Source organism: Chaetura pelagica, unplaced genomic scaffold (assembly GCF_000747805.2).
Source record: "Chaetura pelagica isolate M959 unplaced genomic scaffold, ChaPel_1.0 scaffold109, whole genome shotgun sequence".
Taxonomy (NCBI): Eukaryota; Metazoa; Chordata; class Aves; order Apodiformes; family Apodidae; genus Chaetura; species Chaetura pelagica.
In genome coordinates this window covers 4,898,488-4,916,982 of record NW_009970725.1, presented here as the reverse complement: position 1 = coordinate 4,916,982, position 18,495 = coordinate 4,898,488, and the positions used below count along the sequence as shown (strand labels likewise).

The 18,495-nt window shown below is 38.1% G+C and overlaps 1 protein-coding gene across 1 annotated transcript in view; it reads right to left on the bottom strand.

Moving 5' to 3' along the window:
- Positions 1-18,495, bottom strand: part of LOC104396980 (ras-related protein Rab-10-like) — a 68,482-nt gene that overhangs the window by 15,982 nt on the left and 34,005 nt on the right. The window contains exons 2-4 of the mRNA XM_010006892.1: positions 12,666-12,726; positions 11,431-11,569; positions 3,620-3,709 (exon numbers count right to left, since the gene is read on the bottom strand). Of these exons, the coding sequence (XP_010005194.1) occupies positions 3,620-3,709; positions 11,431-11,569; positions 12,666-12,726 (290 nt within the window). The remainder of the gene's footprint in view (positions 1-3,619; positions 3,710-11,430; positions 11,570-12,665; positions 12,727-18,495) is intronic.

Here is an 18,495-nt window from a genome sequence, read left to right as displayed (position 1 = left end):
CCCACATTTCCTAGCTCCTAAGTGAGGTTACCATGGGGGAGTGTGACAAAACCTGTATTAAATTCAAGATATATCACAAGCACCACTATTCCCTTGTCCACATAGTCACTTCCCAGCATCATAAAAGGCAATCAGGGCGGTGAAGTACAATTTGCTCTCTGTTGACTATTCCAAAGTATCTTTGTGTCCTTTATGTCATTGGAGAAGGATTTGATGACAACATGCTCCATGATCCTTCCACTAACCAAAGCAAGGGTGACTGTTTCTTTAACCCTCTTCCTTGCCTTTTTTAAAGGTAGGTGTCATGCTGGCCTGCCCAACCACCATGATTTTTCAGAACTGACTGACAGTGGCCTCAGTGACACTGACCAGCTCTTTCAGCAGAATTGGGTGAACTTCATCATGTCTATTGATGCATCCAACCTTCTTAAGCAGTTTCTAATGTGATGCTTTTCCACTGCTGTCTGACTTGCTCCTTGCCAAACCATGCCAGTATATGCAGAGGTCTGGGAGAAAGGAAAAGGAAAAGGAAAAGGGAAAGTAAAGGGGAAAGGAAAGGGGAGAGGAAAGGGGAGAGGAAAGGGGAGAGGAAAGAAAAGGAAAGGATACACTTCAGTCTTCTCTGTATCATGTTATTATATTGCTTACTATACCTATCAATGCACCCTCATTTTCTCTGTATGTGCACAATACTGGTCAAAGAAAATAAGTGTATTATTCCAATTCACCTTGCATATTGTTAAGTACTGGGCCAAGCAAATTCTCTAAAAATGTAGCTAGATGGAAAAAAAATCAACCCAACAGTCCAGTGTTAAAGGATTTGGAAGTATCAACACAGCTTTGGTTACTCCCTCTCATAAAGAAACTGGAAAGGTGCATTCAAATTGCTTTTCTCTGCTTTTGGGATCATCTTGAATAGATCCATAAATAGAACACCTAAATACATTTACAGACTTATGGGAATTAAGCCACTGAGAAATGTTCTTTTGTATTACCCTTAAGAAGAGTTTGGAGATCTTGAGTGAAATAAGCTCATATGACTAACAATAACAAAATAAGCAATTTAATTCCAATTGTTCACTTATTTTCTAACTCAAAATTACTTCCTAGCAAAGTGATGCTAAGATTTCTTAGTATTGAAATGGAGAGATGGGTCTGAAATACTCCTAGAACTGTGCAAAATGCTTTTTTTCACTGGTATTGTGCCTGTAAAATAAGCTTTGAAATCAGGCATAGGAAGACAGCAAAAGAAAAAAAAAATAAAAGGAAGATTATTTTACTTGGCTCTTTTTGTTAGAAAAAATTGACAGGAGAAAAAATGGCCACATTCTACCAAGTCACATAACCTTCAACATTTTTATTCCTTTTTCAGAGAAAAAGAATGTTACTGGGCAGGAGGGGCAGAAATGCAGGAGCCCAAGAGGATTGAATTCAAACTTTTCTCAGGGTAAATAAACAGTTATTAATACAAGAAAATACTTCATAGTGTTAAAATTAAATATATCAATTATTGCATGATCAAAAATATGTAATTACAAAATAAAACAAAGTACCAATAATTTCTCAGCATTAGTCTCTGAAGTGGCACACAATGGCCACTCAATTATGACAGAAATGCAACATACATGGTAACATTCCCAGGAAATGTAGTGGTCTTCTCCACAAGACTCTGAGTAAAACATTATATACAGCTCTTACGCAGAGAGTAATATGAAATATGTAAGTATGAATTATTATGTGGCAGAGGTAGCATTGATTATTTTCCTCTCTTAATGAGGATATTTTCCTCTTTGGAAAGGACAATATTCTCTCTCTTACTCTCTGCTAGTGGAATCCAGTTGGACCAGTCAGATTCCTTAACATTTGTAAATAAGAAAAGGTGTAACTGAAGAGTTGCCCTGCCTCAAAACACACGACAAGTCTAGAAAGGGAACTCATTGCTGGGGAGGTAGTAATTTGTTTCTGAAAAAAAACACTATTATGAAAAATTTTGATTGGATGGTTAAGTACACGGAAGTCAGAAAATGTCCTTGTTAATACCATATGCAAAACAGTACTACTGCCCTCTTGTGCAGTACTCCAGTGACTCTAGGTTTCTAACAGTGCATTCTTTGAATGAGAGATACATGTATTTTTCAGCAACCTTATGCCTTGTACACAGGTATAGTACATTAACACTGAAAGTGTCTTGCATATGAACAATGAGATTTTAAATGTTTCTATTCAAAATGCTGTTGAAAAGGTGATGCTATTTTTTAAAGTCCCCTAATCCAGGATTATATAACTGGCAAGAAATGATCAATGCTCTTTTCTTCAAACAGAAGACATCCTGCCTGACTCACCATGCATGCCCAAAGCAGGGCAAGAAAGCTGGTGAAGGGTCTAGAGCACAAGTCTTACTAGGAGCAGCTGAGGGAACTAAGGTGGTTTAGCCTGGAGAAAAGGAGGCTCAGAGGAGACCTTTTTGCTCCCTGTAACTACCTAAAAGGAGGCAGTAGTGAGTGGTTTCTTCTCCCAGGTGACAGGACAACAGGAAATTGCCTTAAGTTGTGACAGGGGAGGTTTAGATTGGATACTAGGAAAAACTTCACTGAAAGGGTTGTCAGGCACTGGAACAGGTTGCTCAGGAAAGTGGTGAAGTCACCTTCCCTCAAGATGTTCAAAAGTCATGTAGATGTGGTGATTAGGGACAAGGTTTAGTGGTGAACTTGGCAGTGTGCTATGTTTGGACTCAGTGATCTTAAAAGTACCTTTCCAACCTAAACGATGCTATGACTCTAAGCCTGAAAGCATAACAGAAGGGCTCATTCCGAGTTCCAGACAGCAGATGCACACAGTTTGCAGTTGCAAAATGTACTGATATATACAATACATGCTGCAACATTAAAGTAAGTATCACAGTTTCTTCTGCCATAGCATGGCTCCTGTATTTCCTCAATTGGTTCTCAGTGAGAGCAATTTGCCATTGCCTTTGAAACAGCACTCCCCACTTAACACCAGCTTTTCCCCTACACGTACGTGGTCAGTGGCTATAAATTATACTGTATTCTCAACTGTATAACACATACACAGTTACAACTAGGGGAGCTCGATGTTCCCTGAATGTATCTGTCCAGTATTATTTAGGACTATTATTTAGGACTATTAATAGACAATGCAGATCACAGAATAGCTCTTCATAGTCAGGCTGTAGCTAAAAAAAAATACAATCATTGATAGGTGCATTAGGTACCAAAAAAACTATGCAGAATGTATTATGCATTAAATTTTAGGATTACACATTAAAACAGCACTATGAAAATGTAGACTCTAAAATATTTTTAGTTTTAATTCAAAATATGAGATTTCTACTGTAACACCAAAAACTTTTAAAGCACAGTTCAACCTTTAAAAGAAAAATCAGTATTCTAAAGAGACCAGGTAGGTGTTACTTTATGCATTTCTGCTCATAAGTTAAAAACACTCAACCACTCCAGAACTCCACAACTGTTCTTCTGGAACAAATCCTAATAGAATTTTTGGAATCCAGGAGCTTTTTATCATTTTCAGTGTAACAGCTCACAGTTACGTGCTAAGATACTCAGGAGAACCCAAAGATAGTACTGGTGATCAATGATACCTTTTCTCCTTTCTGTTTTGGAACTACACGTTCTGCCTCCTTATCACACTTGTTGCCCAACAGTATTACGTCCACTTCATCACCTGCTTTCTAAAAGAGAAGCAGCATTAGTAAGTGTCAAGTAAGAAAAAAGCAAACAAAAGCCCTTCATCTTCAACTCACACTAACCTTCAACACTTTATTTCCTTGGAACAAAAGGCTAAATACTGTCCTGACCTTTTAATCTGTCGAAATATTTTCCATCAGTTGCTGGGATTTGGAGGAAAACAGCAAGATTGCAAAGAGCAGAAAGAAGCCACTTACAAGTGCACTGCGTAATTTGCAACCCATTTCATAGGATATAAAGTATATGGTTCATGGGCATCTTTTGATGAATGCTCCATCTTGAGGCTTTAAAGTGACTGGAAATGCCCCAAATTCACAGACAGTGCCCTCTCTGAACTAATGGGTTCATGGAGTTGCACATTAGTCTGGTCTACATCCAGCACTCATGAGTAAAAAAGCAGGAATTTGCTGCACTTGAAAGAGCACCTCTCTGTGCTTCACTATTGCACACAGAGAGTAAAATTGCATTAAAAGTGTTCAAAGTCAACATAAAAGTTTGATTATTGCAAGACACTTGGAAGAAGGCAATAGAGTTCTAATGAAGTAAAACTTAAAAACCTCATTGATTCCAAAACAAAGAAAAATCTAGCTTTTTGACCTTGTCTCCATCCTTCGTTCCACTAATCCAGTTACGCGCATGATGACTGTAAAACACACTGGATGCTTTTCATCAGTGTTATTTTAAGATAAGACATTGTAACTATTCATGGCTGGAATAATGACAAGGAAAGAGAACAGTTTTGCAACAGCATGTGGAATTTGAAAACTGACATTTGCTCTGAAAATCATAATATTTAAAACCACTTTGAATGTTTAAATGGAGGAAGCTGAGGGTCTCAATCTAGAGACAATTAAAGCTAATGTGGTCTGATCCCATGGCTTATATTCTGAAAGTACATGTTCACACAGTTTCTCTAATACATCAAAAAGCCTGGTCTAAGGCTGTAGATCTTTTATCTGTACAAGGACATTGATGACATCTCTGATCTCTGTCAAAATAATATGTTTTATAAATTTCCCCTAAGCCAAAAGCAGGCACAGACAATTCTCTTCCCTAGCACTCACACACATGCACATGGACACTGTTTCCCCTCAGAGAAATACAAAAACCTCCATTCAATAAAGGATTTTATTTGTAGTCTGTTTGCACTTTTACAGCTAAGTTGCTTCATTTGAAGAATACAGCACTAGACATAATTTATTATTAGAGAAAACTATTTTTTCTTTAAATCCACTCTCATTTTAGACTCAGCTAATCTAATTTCATACCCACAGCTGATGCTCAAGATAATGTAGTATTAAAATGAAGTAAGCTTATCCTACGAGTACAAAGTACAGGCTGAAAATAACGAATCAATCTAACCTGGATTAATAGACCAAAATGTTAGCCGTTTCAGAATGCATTGAAATTTTACCCATTAAGGTCAATGGTTCTCCTACATAAAATTACATACATCAGTTCCTAAATAGGGTAAATAGACAATTTAATCTCATAACATAATGAACTTCTTATTTGGTGGAAGACTGTAGGTAGCTGAAGGTTTACTAGTGACATTTGACTTTACTCTGAAGTAAAAGGTCAAAGGGAAATACTAACATACTTGATGTACAAAGCCATGAAATTAATCCTGTAAATTTATTTCTGTAACAGACAGCACAATTTTATTTTTATTTTTTTTTCAGTAGGAATGGTCTTTCTAAACAGCTTCAAATAATAAGAGAATTTAAAGGAGGTTAAAGATATTAGGCCTTTCAGTAAGCATTTATTTCAACAAATAACGATATCTACAGTAAAAATTTTTTTTCAGTTTTATTGGTTCATCCACCAAAGCAATGCAAGCACGCCTATTTTTAAAAATGGTATCCTGCAGTTTCCTGGTTTTGGAAAACTAGAGCATAAATACCAAAATTACTTCCACTTTAGATGTTGAAAGATGATTATATAGAACTAGTCTTAAAAAAATTAAGTCAATATGACTAGGCAGAAGTCTGACAATGTGCTCAGTTGGCGTAAGAACTGCATAGGTACACTGACTTGAACTGGCCAAAAATATGGCTCTTCAGTGCTTCCAAAAGCTCACTGTGCTGATCCTCTTTTATTTATAGCTCAGGAATAAGCTTTCCAAATGCAAAATCTATAGCTAAAAACAGGATGGTTATTTTACAGTTGTTAAGATGCTATTATGCAAGTCAGCACTGACTAAACTAATAGTGTCAGGAAACATTTTTTTCCATGTAATGGAAAAATACTATTAAAAAGTTCATAAAATTCATCAGGGGCAAAATATTTTTTGTTGGTTTTTTTTGAGAATTAAAAAAAAACAAAACTGGTTTGCTTTGGTATCTCAAAAATACATTCAGGTTTTTGGTTCACTCTCTTCAGTTTTTCTTCTGGTTTTAACATTTCAAAGTTGACATTTTACTGAAACTTGAAACAAAAATAATCTGAACTTGGATAAAACCCAGCCTATTTTTTTTCAAACTTCTAAAAAGGAAGTATCAACACTATGTTTCTCTCCCAAAATTGGAGCAGAGAGATTTATTGAGACTGACCAAGTTTTCTGAAGCATTTGGCAGAGTTTGGAGCAATCAGATGCTGGCAAGAGGGGCTTTCAGCTGCTGTGTTCCCCAGCAGCTGGAGCTGGTGGCCTTGGGAGCCAGGCAGCCGTGAGCAGTGGCCACAGGAGGAAGCAGCGCCAGAGCCTCAGCTGCAGAGGTACCAGGGACCACTCCAGGAACACTGGACTACTGGACTCTGGCCCCACAGAACCATGGTGTGCTGTAGCAGCCTGCTCTGATGGGAACCATCCATCCATGCCCTTTGCTAGTACTGCTCAGCTTTCACCCAGTCTGTGCATCCAGCCAGGTAAATACACAGCTCCTTGACTATGTGGCTATTAACAGAAATTGAGAATGCAAAAGGGAAATATCCTGCTTATCCCTTTTGTGTGTATTTTTTCCTCTCTCAATGTTAGGTCTTTTTTTAATTATGCTTGATACCATTTTGCAGGGTAAACTATTTCATGGAAGTGCTGTGAATTCATGTGTGTGTCAGAAGTAGCACAGACATCTTTATCAAAAGACAACCACGACACATTTGTACTTACTTGTTATTGGAAGAACCTACCCCTTCACTTTTTTTATGGTGAGCACAGACCCTAATGCTGGCTTCAGTCTCCCCTGAAGCAAACTGACTGTGATGACCCAAAGCTCATCCAGACTCCTTGTCCAGAATCAGTGCCTTGTTCTTCTACCACATCCTCAATGCTGCATGATTTCCACACTTCTTGATTAAGAGTATGAAAAGGGAACATAAGTTTGTTTGCAGCTCGAAGCAGTGAAGTCAAGAACCCAGATCTGATAAATACACCATGATAATGCTTCATTACTTTGTATTTGAGTAAGAAATGCAGCATTAGTCTGATTTTTCAAATTTGAAGAGGACACAGAAATATGCATAGCCATGCAGCAAGAGAAAGGCAGGGCTGAGGGAGGCCATAAAGCTGGGAAGCTGCTTCCTCCTGCTCACTAGACAATGACACTAGAAACTGATCCTCTGTAGTAATGAAGAATAAGTCACTGTCCCCCCAGTCTCACTGACAGCATAATATGGGCAGTGTTCATATCATGATTCCAGTACGTATGTCTCTTTCCATGTATTTTTTTAAGAAGTGCCACATGATGACCTCAGTTACAAATGCTTAGTTTCCAGGACTTCAGTAAAATTGTACAAATTATAGATTTGTCTATTATCAAACTCAGCTTTGATTAGATATATAAAAAAATTACCCTCAAACCAGTCTAGGATCAGAGAGGAACCAATTTAGTAAAGTGACAAGAACAAGAATTTTCAGTTCTAATCAGTCATAACAACAAAACCATCTATGAATAGGAGTATTTGATCCTTCTGGCTTTCCCACTTGAAGAAGAAATACGCACAAGACTTTGAAGTCAAGCTAATTTATACTTGTAAAGCATTTTGTTGTGCCGCTTCTATTTAAGTACGATGCAGAAAGCAGTCCAGATTCCCAACTCTCAGATGCATCTAACGCACAGAGCCAGAGGGGGGCACTATACAAAAATGGCAGTAGCCCACCACACCCATACATTTCATATTCTGGTTGAGGGCACACCTTTTTTTCAGATAGCATAAATAGAAAGCTAGTATATTCCAAGAACACTAAATGATGTCACCAACACTTGCTCCTGCATAAGAAAATGAACCTGTCTTCCCAATGCAGGAAATTCTGTGCTAGCAGGTAACTTCCAGCATAGGAATAATTGTTAGGAACTGGTAAAGCCATCTTCATGGCCACACCAGGAGACCAGCACAGGTCAAAAAAAAACCAGGCCAATGTCTTTAACAGCAAACTAGGACCTACAATCTGCATCAAAAGTTTTCAGAGACCCAGATGTCATGTGTGAACCATGGAGTGATTTAGCTTGGCAAGGACTTCTGAAGTCACCTGGTTTATCCTTTGGCTTGGAGAAGGACCAACTTCCAAGTCAGGTCAGATTGCTCAAGGCCCTGTTGAATCAAGTTGTCAGTACCTCTAGATCCTCTCTGGGCACCCATCAGAGCATTCGACGACTCTATTGTGAGGAACTTTTTGCCAGTATGTTAGTTGGAATCTTATTCAGAACACCCTGGAAGGAAGTGTTTTCTGCAAATGGATTTGGCAGACTGTTACTTGTATTTAATTTTTAAAAGCCATGTCAGCAGACAAGAGGAACACCTTATTAAATTGGACATCACCCACAACCCTAGGAATAATGAATGGTTTCAGGCTCTAAAGTAATTTTCCTACAATTATCATGCTACTAATGAGTGCATTACAAATCAAATATATCTGTATTGGATTTGCCAATAATGTCTTAAGATACTAATCTGTGAGTGTGTGTTTCTAGTATGCTATTTATGTACTGTCATGTTACTTAGTTTCCTCTAGTTCTGAATACAAATTTTCAACAATACAGATATGGCAGCGTATTTGTGTCTTGAGCTCCCTTGAACAATAATTCATTTTTAATAGGGAAGCTGCTGTATTCTACACTTAAAATAATTGAAATACAATGAGAACATTACTGGTAATCTGATCGTAGTTAACACTGACTGGTCAGTTTTTATAAAATCAGTAGAGTTTTAAGGAATGCTAAATTGCTTAGATTGTAATTTTAATCTGCTGCAAAAACCTTGCCCACTGAACAGATTTTTAAAAAAACTTCTTGTTTAAAATCTCTATGCTCAAAGAATACAAAAATGAGAGTATAATGAAATAACTGAATTTTCTCCAAAAATCCTGTTTGGTTCAGGTGCAAACTTTACATCACTTGTCAGTCTGGTGTTTAATGAAACCTGTCTCTGTTTCTCTTTTTAACTTAAAAAAAAAATGTCTACCCTTGTACAATTTTAAGTGTGCCGTAGCAAAAACCACTTTTATACTGGGCATCTGTGGAGAAATAAATACTGGTTTGCATTCACAGACCAAAGCAAATGCAGGGAATGTCACCAACATCCAGTAAGCAGTTAATTTTCATGAAATGTCCTGTGTTATAACAGTTATGTCTTATTTTGCAATGAATGGCCCCATATATTTTCACCAAGATACTTCAGAAATCGACACCCCACTAAGAATAAATTAATTTTTTTGTTATTCTTTAGCTCTGCTACAATACTTAACTAAATACTAGTTTTGAGATTAGCATAATTGATCATGTAATTTACAGTCCTAGAAATTGTTTTAAATTGAGTAGTTTTCTATTTTTTAATTTTATACTAGCAAAGTACCTTCAGGGGTTAAGAGTAAAAAGACCTAAATATTAATAGCTTGAGTATGTTTACACAAAAGCTTTGAAGTGCAATGAACAGAAAGCAGGCTCATGCAGGTGTGATTTCCTGATTGACTTACACAGATTTAAGCCTGCCCAGTGGCTCCAAGAGCTAGTCCCATCCTTCCTGCCACCCCAGTCATACAGTCCTGGTCCTTTCTTTGCGCTCATGGTTGTGCATTGTAGCGCACTGAAGCAACCAATCTCTTGATCTAATTAAAGATGACAAAATGACCCCTTTGGAGGTAGTGTGAAGCCAGATCAGTATTTTATATATAAATGTATACACACAGATACATATATGCATGTATCCATATGCTGAAGCTGTGAAGAGAAAAGGATGTGTCTGATGGTTTTATTTTGAGCCTGCTTTCCCAAGATGAACTCTCCCATCCATCATGTCATATTCCTACCAATTCACTGCCTGAATGTTTACTTGACTGTAATCAACAAAGAGCACTATCTTGCTTGGATTCTTACACAAACATACTAACTTATCCCAGCACACTAACTATAAAGGTCCACGTTACTGCTTAGGGCTACCTCATTGCTGTCTGTAGCTTCTTGAGGAGGGGATGTGGAAAGGGAGGTGCTGATCTTATCTCCCTGGTATACAGTGACAGGATGTATCATGTGGGGACGGTTCAAAGCTGCACCAGGGGAGGTTCAGCCTGGATATCAGGAAGCATTTCTTTACTGAGAGGGTCATCAAACAATGGAACAGGCTTCCTAGAGAGGTGGTCAATGCCCCAAGCCTGTCAGTGTTGAAGAGATATTTGGGTAATGCCTTTAATAATATGCTTTAACTTTTGGTCAGCTCTGAAGTCGTCAGGCAGCTGGACAGTTCTAGGTCCCTTCCAGCAGAACTATTTTATTTTAAAACTGACCTGCCTCTACCTAACAGAGAACACACCAAGAGAGACATAGCAATAGACTTGGGTTGCTCCCTCCTTCCCTAGTTCCTCCCTCACATTGCTCCTACACATTCTTCTCCTGGCCTTCCCACTCCTACCTGTTTACCTTGCGCCAACTTCAGTAACTGCCAGACTATGAACCTCTTAAACTCACTGATGGAGCATAAAACCATCCAACTGTTTTTGCTGCTGTAGTTTTCTACCACATTAGAAAGTCAGAGTGAACCCCAGAGAGCTCTGACAAGCTCCAGAAGCAGCACAGTAGGAGGCAATGTTCAGGAGCAGGAAGGGAGGTGGGAACACACCCCACTTCTGGCAGCCGTGTGATGCTGAATCACTTCCTATGCCACATAAAAGCACATGTTTCTGGTTGCAGTACCACAAGCAGCTTGAGCTAACCAAACAGCTCACTGGCACCAAAAAGGGATTCTCCTTTTTCTCTCCCAGTTCCTCCCTTTTGAAACCAGCTTCTCAAAGGGAATATCCAGCAAGGACAAAGAGGATGTTTAATTTGATTTGTTTCTTTTGATTCTTGGGATGAGGTAACTACACTAAAGTAATGAAATTAGGAAAGGGAAATCACTGGCTGTTACATGAAATTCTGACATGAAAGCCAATTAAATGCTGGGATGAGCTCAGGGAGATTGGCTTGTGCATAGCCACACCAGTGACAGAAGCACCATAACTCAGCATGTGCAAACCAGATTGGAAGTTATGTTTTAAAAGTACTTCAGAAAACACTTCTGCATCATCACTGCCTTGTCCTGAATAATCGACCCTGTATTTCAGTTTCAGATAACAATAATCCTATTATCATAACATGTGCTGAGTTAAAAGTAAGAAATTCTGGTTAGAAACGTACACTTCAAGGAACAATAATCTCATGCAGTCATTTAAATCCTTAACTGTAGTAACTCATTAATTACCTTTGTTAAGAGATCAACCACTTTTAGAAATATTTACCTCATGTATGTCTTTCATCCAGCTTGTTATATTATGAAAACTGTCCAGATTTGTGATGTCATATACAAGAACAAAGCCTTGGGCTCCACGAAAATAGCTAGTACTAAGTGTACGGAATCGTTCCTGGCCAGCAGTATCCCTGAAAGAAATTGTAAGAAATCACACACACAAACAAACAAAAAAGGATGATCAAACTGCAGAGCTACCCCAAAAAAACACTTTTTTTTTTTTGAGGAGCATTGTCCAGCTTTTGAATGGAGTACCCTTCCATTAAAGGAACATAACATAGGGGTGAGAGAAAATCTGGGTGCCAGATGCTGCAGTAAAAGAATTATGCTGGAAATTTAGTCTAAATAGCACAGCTCTACTATGGAAGCTAGACCAGAGGTTGAAATCTGAGTGTAATTTCAAGCCCATCATTGCTTCTCTATATACAGTTAATCATTAGGATAGTAAACTCAGGTGATGAAAACAATTTGGATTATAAGCACAGCAGGAGTCAGATGACATCCCATATCCTGATAAGCCTTTTCTAAACTGCAATACAGACAGTAAGCTGGTTTATATGGAAGGTAGGTTTTGGGGAGAAGTCATAAAATACAGAGATACAGAGATTCCTACACATAGTCAGGCCTTAAGAAAGCTGTAAACACCTCTCCAAGATCTTTGTATTAAAACTTGAGATGGAATAACTACATATCTAGCACTGGTCCGATAATTCATGTACAGAGTTACTCCTTGAAGACTTTAAATACTAGAAAATAAAGATAACCGTCAGTATTGGTTGTCTGAAAAAATGGCTTTCAGTAGATTTATGCAGTCTTTAGAAAAACTTCAAAAACAAAAAATTGAGTGTCGGTTCCAGAACATTCATCTTACTTTTTCTCTCAGTGACGTGTGTGAATATGCATTTGATGGGTAACAAAATGTAAAATTTTCTTGCTTTTACGCTTCTCCCAGTGTTCCTATACAATTAAATATACTAAGTAGGGATGGTAGACTGCATAGTTTGTATGCTGCAAGTTTTACCATTAAAGCAACCTAACAACAATCCTTTCTATCTTGCAGTAGTTGCTGCAAAAAATATGCTCCCCTAGGCCAAATTCAAATTTTAAAATGACCCAGTAAGAACAACTGCACTTTAGGAAGACGCATAATTAAAAGCATATAAGATTTTTCATGCTGTAATGTAATTTAGTTGTCTCTCATTTGTGGTGATATAAATTAAAACTTACCATATTTGAAGTTTCACTCTTGTGCCATCAAAAGTTACTAGCTTAACTTTAAAATCAATGCCTAGAAGAAAGAAGAAAAACGGTAACATTTTTCGTAATAATTCCCTTTTAAGATTGTTTCTTAGCTCTAGTTATCATGCAATTTTGAGCAGAAAGTGAAAAGGAACTGTATCGAACAAAGAATAACTAGCCAATTATATATGTATTAAAAATGGAAGTTGTAAAAGGAAATTATTCAATGGTGAGAACAACTATGTGCCAATACATGACACAAACACAATCCAAAGCAATGCCAATACAAAGCGATGGAGGGGCAGGTCAGAGCAAAGGTGCAGGTACTCTGAAACTACATGTTGGTATTTCCACGAATAATGGAAGTGACATGACAGCAGTTTCATGGCCTATGCCATGTGGCCGATGCCAAAAAAATACTCAGTGATTATTAATAATACTGGCGATTTCAGTGGTGCCCAGTTTAATCACAGCAGTGTGGCAGCTACCAGTGGGCAGGCAGAAACCCTTACGAAACCGTTTCATCTGTGACACCATTTTTCTGTCCTTATTTCCAAATCTCTAAAAAAATTAATCTAGGGTTACATGAACAGGAATAGGAATTAGCTATACTAGTTAAATGCAAAGACAAACATACACTGGATTTCACCCAAAATGAAGAGGGTTGTGTCCGCAGCCTTAATCACTGTATCCCAGATCCAGAGCACCAATGCCAAGATTAAGCATTGACACTTGAAATCAGTGAGGAAGGTTGTCTCTACAACCAGTACAGATCTTTCCTCAAATATACTCACTTTATAATTTATAGTGTTTTCCTTTATTATATATCAAATGAGTACTCCAAATGTAGAAAATGATACTTAGGTTTATGGGTTGTCGAAGCTCTGATCTTAATATTACAATCTGTTAGCTATCGGCTGATGTCTGAGAGTAATGCATGTCCTCACATTTCATGTTTTTTTCCCCAATTACTTTATAGCTGAAATTTTAAATACTGTTTAATAATTTATCTGCTGCCTTTTTTTTTTTTTTTCCCACTGAAAAATAATAAGGCTATTTTTGTCAATTATATTAAGTGAAGTTAAGGTGACATTCCAATAGCTAGCCATTCTGCATGGACAAAATTCTGTAAGGTCAGAATATGGCTACTTAATATGACTTCAGAATGGCTTTCCACCTGTAGTAATGTCATTTGAAAGAACTGAACTGATTGAAAAAGCATTAAAAAATTAAGTTAATACCATTGCACTGATTTCTGTAAGAACTGCCAAAATACTTTATGAAAGAAAAGCATCCATGGCAGTAAACCAAAAATGCACTAGAGGAAATGCTGCTCCCTTCCTTTTTACTGATGGAATTACTGTGCACAGAACTTTGACAAGTCCACTCTTACGTGCATGATTCCAATGCTGTTAACATTTTTGTATGTGTATGGTAAAACAGTTTAGGTGGATTTTTAAAATTATTATGATAATCATGTCCTTCACTTGATGAATTTTTATTGAAGCTCCAATAGAAAGGAAAGATGAAATAATATAATTGGTATCTGTAATTAATTACACAAACTTTCCTCGATGGAATTAATAATGTCAGATGGAAATGTAATTTAAGCCAAATTTGCTCATGTAAGGTGAAATTCCAATGTGATGGAAAACATTGGCTCCTGAAATTCACATGGTTTTGGTTAATTATCTGTATCGCTTTCTCCAATTGATGTTAGAACTATGGAAAAGGGACAGAGTACACCCTGGGAGGGTGGAACATCACTTTCAAATGGTGTGTTGGGAATACAGCAAAATATTATAATCCAGCCAAGGATTCCTAGACCTATAGGAAACTGTCCTTATTTGATATACATTTTAACAATAAAATGCTATGAGCTTTTTTTCTTTCTTTATAAAAAGGGAAGCAGAGTGCTGAATCAGAGTAAAACTTAATCTAAATTAAAATAAGGCTTATTGACTTCTTAAGTCAACTTCAAAATTTATTGACCTAAAAGGTCAATGAATGTTAGTGAAAAACAGAAGTCAATATGTTCTGCATGCATGAATTGTTCATGTCTTTATATGAAATTTCCAGCAAACTTAGCAAATTGAAAAGACAGAAAAGAAAAATGAGAAATACAATGCCAAAGACAGCTCACAGATTTCAGATGCTTTTAGGCCCATGTAAGAATACAACATGATCAACATAACAAAGCGAGCATTGATTACCTCTCTTGAGTTAAATGTTATTTGAATGCAACAGCTTGAACTTGCTTCAAGTTGTCAAATAAACCAAGTAAGGGTACACTGAGCCCCAGTTCAAATTCTAGATGTTATTTACAAGTTTTATAGCCATTAGATGAATTTATTTTCTTTATATTCCAAATAATAGGTGTGTCCACATTAGGAATGAAGCACCTTAAAGACAGTTGGGTCTAAAAAGCATCAGAATAGTCAGCGACAGGGGATTTCAGCTGTGAATTGCCCTTCTATTCCCTCAATACCTAGAAAATAGTCTTCGGCATTTTGCAGAAGTCTTCTTCAAAAAGGTCTTCTGCAGCTGGCCCAGAAGTTTACAACACACTCTCCACCTAATGCAGTTGGCAAGTTCCTGATATAAAAGGCTCAAAGAAAAATGTCTCCCCAGAGCAAATGAATGGTTGAGCAGGATGCAACAGTGGTCCACAGCCAGAAGGCAGTACATGCCAAGGAGCAAGTTCTACCTATCCCACTTACTGTCATACAGCAACTCGGGACACGGGGAAGCAGGTGGTATCAGCTCCTGTGCCCAAGCTGGACAAGCTCCCAGTGAGATGTCGTGGGTTGTGTTTCCACTGTGTTACTCCTACCCATACTTAGTCCTTGCTAGCTGCTGGTGCATTTCTTGAATGAGACTTGTATCCTGTACACATCAAGAAATATCTGAGGCAGAGTGGTATCTAAGCAGTCAGAAGTACTGATAATTACTGGTTTGGTAAGAAAAACAACTCATAAGATGGCTTCTTAGGAAAGTAATGGTGACAAAAAATCCAGCCTTGTAAAAAAAAGGATAAATTAAGATGCAAATTACTACTAGTGTGTCAACACAGTTAACACATTTACCTTCAATATAGTTAATTTCTGTTGATTAACTTCATTTCCTTCGAAAGTGAGTATCAGGGAATCCACACAAACTTTAGAGCTGGTTCTCTTATTCATTATGCATTAGAAACAAGTGCATAAATCACTTTAATTTAGAACTTCACTCTCAATATTATTTTTTAATAGAGGCATTAAAAAGCAAAAGTTTCCATTTTCCTATAATTTCTCTTTTTAATTTTTTTAATTATTATTATTTTAATCCTAAGGCAGAGGTTGCACCTCTTTTAACTAGGAGAGATTTGGGAGGACTTACACTTCTAGAGAAATGCTTCTGACCAAAAACGTGTGCTGGGGGACCACAGCCTCCGTACTACAGCAGCGAGATCACAATCCTGTTCACCTATACCCGGGGGATTTCTTATTCATAAACTTTCTCTATGGCTTTATATGCAATGCCATTTTTAAAACAAAAACATTTATTCTTTATAGTCTATTCATAATACAATAGATCTGCCTCATGATGCGTATAAGTTTAATTAGAAAACTGTAACTGCTTAGAATTTACTCAAACTGCCTAATTGAAGAGGAGGAAGGTTACCCAGCCTTGAGTGGCTTAAGTGCTGTATAAAAAGTTTTCAATTAAAATTTACTGTGGATGCATTTTTTTTTCATAAAATATGTAATTTTAGAAAAGTTCACTACTACTGCAGCCTACTACAAAATGTTTGGGTTTTTTTAACTCTGCAGTAAGACTAGGATTTTTCCTATTAACACAAACCTGTGATTCACGATGACACAGAAACTTCTGTGCCTACGACCCTTTGCCACTAAGGAGGGTGGTGGCACATGATTTTGTCACAAACTCAAACAATTGAGAGACTGCACAGCCTGGGTAATCTTCCTTCTATCCAAGTCACCTGGGCAAGCAGGGTGAAAACCAAATCAACACCAGATGAATATTCAGTAGGCTTCACGGCAGCCAGGGATCAATTGACTGAGCTTACATGAAAAAAAACAAGATATCTGATGAAAGCAGTTTTTTGTTTTGATGGTGTTAACAAAGTGTGAGAAGACATCATGAACAGAACAATGACTGCATTGTGTCTTCTTCCTTTGCAACATCACAGGCCATGACCTACAGGCCATGCTCTTGGCTGTAGATGTCATAATGAAAAAGAAACTTTCACTTCTAATATGACTGTTTTAGAAGCCATCACTCACAAACCAACTCATTTCAAAAGCCTAAGCTTTAATACACCTCCTAAGATGGAATTAAATGGAACACAGTATTTCAGATATAACTTTAAAATCACATTCAGGTAACAAATGTCACATCTGGATTATTAATTTACATTACAGAGAAACATTTGTTTAAACAGGTTTTAAATATCTCAAGAGTAGGTTTCAGGAACAGTAATAAAACTAATAAGGTTAATGTCAGTCCACAACTGTCCCAAAAGTCTTTTAACTATTCCTTAAACTACTTCAACCTAGAACTTGGAAAATATATTCTTAATGTCATCACCATACAGGAGTTTTTGACTTCGCAGTGGACTTATTTAAAACAAATTGTGTCTCAAAATAGTAACCTCACAGTCAGGAATCTACCTTCCAACAGAAAAACCACCAACAAAGCTAATGTTTGTTTTCATGGCCATTCCTGGATACTCCTTCCCAAGTCTGGTAACAAGTTGCCTGTTACAAGGATCAGTTTCACAACATAACTCCTAGTTGTTTCCCCCCCCTTTTTATTTGTGTCAGTTTCAGAAGCTGCTTTTCCAGCATGGACCAAAAAGTAAAAAGTGGTTTAAGTTCAGCTGTTCTCCTATGGGAATGTTCTCCTATGGGAAGGTCAAGTCATCCCAAGTCCATTAAGTACTCCCTGGGCTGACTGCTGCTACCTGTGACTTTTATTCAGCTAAGCCAACTCCTTCCACACCGAAAGCTGTATAAAAGAGCCACGCACGCTCCAAAGGCAGAAAAACAGTTTCTTGTGCGTATTTCTCTTCAAGAGCAGAGAAAATGAATCCTTACACACACACTCAAAGAAAATTGGGAAACTAGGAAAATCCCTGCAGCCAGCAATCCCACCGCACGTCTTCGTGCTGATGACCCTGCCTCCGGCCTGCGGACAGCCCGCCTGCTGCCCTCTGAGGCGCCGTGGGGCTGGGGAGTGGGGAGGGCACCGGGGCAGTGGGGAGCTCCCCATCACCTCCCACCTGCAGACGTGCCCGGGAAAGCAGGATGCTGGCACAGCCCAAAACCACCTTGGTCTGGCAGGGCTCATCATTATTTCCACCACAGCAGCGGCTCTGCTTTAACAACCACACACATGGCTACTACCTACAGTAGGAGGCATCTTGACTCTATACTGCTAAAATTATTAGTTCCACGTTGAACCCCTTTCTAGCACAGAAGGCGGAGGAACTGGGCATTTTACTGAGGCCTGAAAACGACCGCGTTCTCTGCGCCACAGCAACACGGGCCCTGTCTGGATCTGTGGGCAGTAAGGAACAGTGAGAAGATGCCCCTGCCCATGCAGGGGAGTTGCAACCTGATGATCTTGAAGGCCCCTGGCAACCCAAACCATTCTGTGGTTCCTAGGTTTAAAAAAAACAACATCCAAGTAAAAGCAACACTTTTTGGGGGGGGGGGTTTGGGTCAGCATTTATGGTTTGAGATGGAATGATGTTGCTCCACAGCCCCCCAACAAGCAGCAAGGACAGCTCAACAACAGCCGGCACGACGAGGCT